Source organism: Onychomys torridus, chromosome 3 (assembly GCF_903995425.1).
Source record: "Onychomys torridus chromosome 3, mOncTor1.1, whole genome shotgun sequence".
In the NCBI taxonomy this organism is placed as follows: Eukaryota; Metazoa; Chordata; class Mammalia; order Rodentia; family Cricetidae; genus Onychomys; species Onychomys torridus.
Window position 1 is genome coordinate 130,226,113 of NC_050445.1, and position 5,243 is coordinate 130,231,355.

The 5,243-nt window shown below is 36.6% G+C and overlaps 1 gene segment (V, D, J or C); it reads right to left on the reverse strand.

The window, feature by feature from the left end:
• Nucleotides 1-3,127: 3,127 nt before the first annotated feature.
• Nucleotides 3,128-4,224, reverse strand: LOC118580222. The segment is given in 3 exon segments: nucleotides 3,128-3,159; nucleotides 3,469-3,765; nucleotides 4,176-4,224. Coding segments are annotated over 3 exon segments (378 nt in total).
• Nucleotides 4,225-5,243: the final 1,019 nt, after the last annotated feature.

Here is a 5,243-nt window from a genome sequence, read left to right on the forward strand (position 1 = left end):
GGATTCCACATGAGACTAAGAATCTGAACATGAGATACAACATGTATAATGTTCAGAAGTAAATACAGGAAAGGAAATGCATGGTTATAGAGTCCAAGTTTCCTATTGTACACTTTCTCAGACAGCATGGAACTGTGGGTTCTGAATCTTACTGGCTCCTTTTCTGTCCCCATAAAAACATTTCTGTACATAGCAAACACAGAAGAATTACAGAATAAGGAAACAAGTGCTGATTGGTTGGTTGTTTTTGTTGGACTTTATTAAGATGCCACTTTATTAAGATGTCAAAAGAAATAGACTTGATGTTGCTAGTTCAGGCTTCTCTAGAACTTCATTGGACTCTCAGGCTGGCCTTGATGTCAAAATCTTCATGCCTCAGCTTCCAAATGTAGGGATTACAAAGAAGCAATATTATTAAATTTGGCATTGTACTTTGTATATACCTTCTTTTTATATATGCACATGTGTTTATCAATGTATATGTAGCCAACTATATACTAAATGAATAAATATGTATCTACATATAAATGTATATTAACAATAACTAGGAAATCTAATCAGTTTAGATATCCATCAACTGATGTTTGGATAATGAAATTAAATAGTGGAATTATATTCAGCAACAACAGAAATCAAGAAATACTCAAGAAAATGTCTTGAACTGGAAAATTGATACTGACTGAGACAAATGCCACATGTTCCCTCTCATAAGTAGATCCTAACTTTAATCAGTCTGGAGTTTGTAAATTTTGGAAGTTAGAAAGGTCTGAGGAGAGAGATATTGAGAAGAACACTTAAGGAGAAGAGAAGATAGTAGAATGTGTGTGATGTGAAAGTATACAGTAAGAAGAGTAGGAGCCAAGATGGTTAATTAGGGAGGGGACAGGGAACAGGGGAGAAGGGAGAGTGTTGACCAATCAAATTAAGAGTGTATGAAAAAATACCTATGAAAACACTATTTTCTTACACTATTTTTAAAGAAGAATCTATGAACAACAAAGCACACTACATGCTGGGTAATGCTCCTCTAGATACCACAGGTTCTAAAACAAAGATCCTAGTGTCATGTATAGGAACCCTTATTATGAGAGAGGCAACAGATCACATAGGCTACTATCAATTTTCTTGCTTGGGCCCCTAGAACTAAGTCATAAATACTACTACTAAAGACACTATACATTTTGGTTCTAGAACATAGAGAAGTAATAGTGGATTTTAGCCAATGTCTCCACCTGGTTTGCTGGATTTTACAGTTCTGGAAGTTACTCTGTAAAGCCCTGATGGAGAAAAAAGTTATCAAAAGTCTTGCTCAGCTGTGGTCTTCATCACCTACAACAATGGCCATTTGTTTAGTAGGATGATAACTGGTGCAATATCACCTATCATAGGGCTAATCTAGAACTTTCTGGTTAGGCTGTGACTCACTCTGACAGAGAATGAGTGTCTGGTACTGCAAAGCCAGTCAAGTGTCCATGGCTGGGGAAGATAGATACCCTATGTGGTAGCTTACAACTGATATTTTGATGAATATGCATAATGTCAAATTGGCTTCTACATTATTGTTTCTACCTATAGACTATTGATGCTGTCAGCCTTCATCAGAGAAACTACTTTTTGTAGTGAGTGGTATTTAATGAAAAGGCTCACACCTCTTCAAAATGCTAAGGATAACTGTGGAGTACTCACACTTAACCTCAATAGGATGTGTGTACTACCACTTCAGTCAGAAGAGACATCTCAAAAGGATGTAGGGAGAATGTAAGAACCAAAAGAGGGTTATGATACAGTGGATTCTGGATATGACCAATGTACCCTTGAACTCACAGATGTGAATACCTGTACAGATCTGTACAAGATTGGACCCATCAGCATTTCCTCATGAATGGAGGGGGTTCTAATGAGCCTATTCATCTTCATTAACAGTCTATCAGCTATTGATGGCTTCTGGGAAAGGCTGTGCCATTCTTCTTAGCAGCCAGGAAAATTTGACAAGTTGCTGTGTTCCAGTACATAAGCCCAACTCATGTTCATGCAAGCAAAGAAAATTAACTCACTGAGTCAAAAAAAATTTACAGTCAGAGGGGGATTGTTGAGAATAAGAGTTTTAGTGTTAGAGGGAACAGGATAATTGGAGGTAAAAATAAAAATATAAAATAATTATTATTTTATGTTTTTAAATTCCCAAAGTATATACTCAATTAAAATTTTAAAAATTAAAAGAATGAACAACATAGGCAGTAGATGGGACACCATTAAATGAACACAAACTTACATTTTGGGCTTTCTAGAAGGAGGAGAGAAAGGACAGCATAAAGAAAACATAGTTAATGAAGTACAATGAAGATCCAGGTCATGGAAGATAATGTTCTCTCAAATAAACTCATTGCAAAACACCTCTCCAAGAGATAAAATTCTAGAAAGAAAATAAAGCAGGATATAATGGGGGCACTAAGTTACATATAAGAGAATCCTGCTAGAATGACAGTAGTTTCTTAATAAGAATCTAACAGGTAGGAGATGATTAGGTAATATAGCCAAAGTTGTGGCAAGAAATAACAGAAAAAATTCCCTGCTTACCAAAAAATACCAATACCAGAAAATTTCAGAAATGAAAGAAAAACAAACACTCTCTGGAAAAAAAAAGAAGGGTAATTTAATCTGAAAACAGGTTTGCAACAAATTCACTAAATTTACACTATTGAAGAAGTAAAAAAATTAAAACACTATAAATACATAAAAACACCAAACTATAAACAAATAAGAACAGAGGAAAGAAAACATTCAAAACAACCAGGAAATACTAATATGAATATGTTCCTACTCATCAGTAATTGTGGATGTAATTTGGAATAAAACATGGAGTCAAAAGAGTAACAACAGCTGGAGGAAGATAAAAAGAACCATTTGTTCATCAGTAAAGAAAGACTTCATTAGTAAAACATAGTCTGAACTTAGGGAGTCAATGAACATACTTTACATAAATAAGAAACAAAATAGAGTAGGATATGCAATATTTACATTAATATAATGGAATTTAAGTCAAAACATAAAATGTGACAAATGAAGTAATTATGTAGTAAAGAAGACAGTTAAAGATTAAATCTCAGTTTCCTGACTTCAGTACTGGCTAATTTTTAGTGACATGGGCAGAAAAGGACTCTTGGATCAGGATGGTTTTCACTCAGCTTTACCCCATCATTACTGCTGCTGAGAAGGCATTTGTTCACCATGCTCCTGGGGCAGAGGCAATATCATTGTTATTTTGCTGATGGAGCCTGAAATGCATGGCCAGTTAGGTGTTAATAACTAAGGCATTCATGCCCCACGGCCCTCAGCTGCAACCAATAATCTGGACTTCCTCAGCACCTCTGTTTGTCTCAGAGATAAGTAACACATTTGGCATCTCTACCACACCAAGTAAGGGTGTTTTTGTTAAGGTATGAATCACTGTGGGAGGAAAATGTGAACCTTGCATGCAGTAATAAACTCCCAAATCCTCAAGCTCCACTCTGCTGATCTTGAGTGTGAATTCTGTTCCTGACCCACTGCCACTGAACCTGTCTGGGACCCCAGAAAATCGATTGGAAATCTCATAGATGAGGAGCTGTGGAGACTTGCCTGGCTTCTGCAGGTACCATTCCAAATAGGTGTTTCCATAACTATCTTTGAGGTTCTGACTAGACTTGCAAGAGATGGAGACTTCATCTCCAAGACTGGCAGGCAAGGAGGATGGAGTTTGGGTCATCACAACATCTCCTGTTGAAGCTGAAATAAAGACAGAGAAGAACAAACTTAAGGAAACACTTCCTGAACAAATGTTATGTATGCTTTTTTGATATTTATGTCAGCTGAGATGTTTATTTTTACATACAATTGTTTATGCACTACAATTCTCTTTTTGACAAGCTAAGAGAATTGACAGCCATAAAGATGACTTAATTGAAAGCCTAAGCATAACTTAGACAATCCCATTCCATCTATGCATAATCTTCATTGTAGCCCAGGTTCTCTCCAACCTGAAATCTCGCTCTCACATATGTAAACCCTACAGGCTCCATCCTAGATGCTAAGCCCCTCTGTTTTCTCATACATGGACAGAATACATGTAATCAACAATGGGACCCAGGGCTCATGCTCCCTACCCATCCTCCTTTCTCACTTCCCTCTGTCCTCACCAGGAATCCTGAACAACAGCAGCACCAACAGCAGAACAGGCAACTTCATTTTGAGGAGGAAGCCCGAGGAGACTGGTAAGTCACTGCAAGATGATGACTGAGTTTTTATTCCAGAGTAGCAAGGATGTGTCCTCCCTAGGGAGCAATATGCAAAGGAAGGGTTAGTGACACACTATAGATAGAGAGAAGAGTCATGCAGGATTTTTATGCTTTCAAAAACCACATATATACCTTCTATGTCAGGAATGACAGTATTGAAACAGAATATGGTGCTTGGTGGGAAAATGCTACAAACTGTCAATCTGAATAACATTAGACACTCAATAAGTGCTGTATTACAGAAACACTTGAAGGAATGAAAATAAAGACATGTACACAATCACTCCCTATGAGCTGAATATTTATGCTTTTGCTCTTCTTTCATGAATTTTACAAAGAAATGCCTCTTTAATGAATGTCAAATGTAGAAGTTAGGAGCTGTCTTTTCTGTGGTTTTTATAATTTTCTCTGTGGGAGCACAAAAATAAATAAATGTACTAGGAAGCCATATCTTATGTGTTTATCATGAAAAAATGCATAACTGATGGATAATAAATATAATTGTCATAGGAAATATGGGTTAATGAAACTTTGGAATGGAGGTGTGGGTCTCTGGTGTTTGTGGCTAATGATATTTCAGAAGTGAATTTCAACTCACTTGTTTTCTATGAATTAAATATATATAACTTTTCATTCAGCAATTATACCTGAGTGAAATTATCTTTTTACATGTGTTTATTTATTTATTATGTGTTTGTATGCATGTGGGTAGGAATGTTCATTTCCTGAAACCCAGGTAGGGGGCAGAGGACAACATGTGAGATTCAGTCCTCACCTACCATATTGATGCAGGGAAAATATCAAGTTGTCTTCCTCTATGGCCAGAGATGTTGTTGAGATATCTCACTGGCTCACTCAGTGAACTGATTTTAGTATCATATTTTGAGAGTAGAAAAATTTCTCTGGAGCTTGATAGATGGCTTAGCAATTAAGAATCCTGGCTGAACTTCCAGAGGGCCTGTGTTTAGT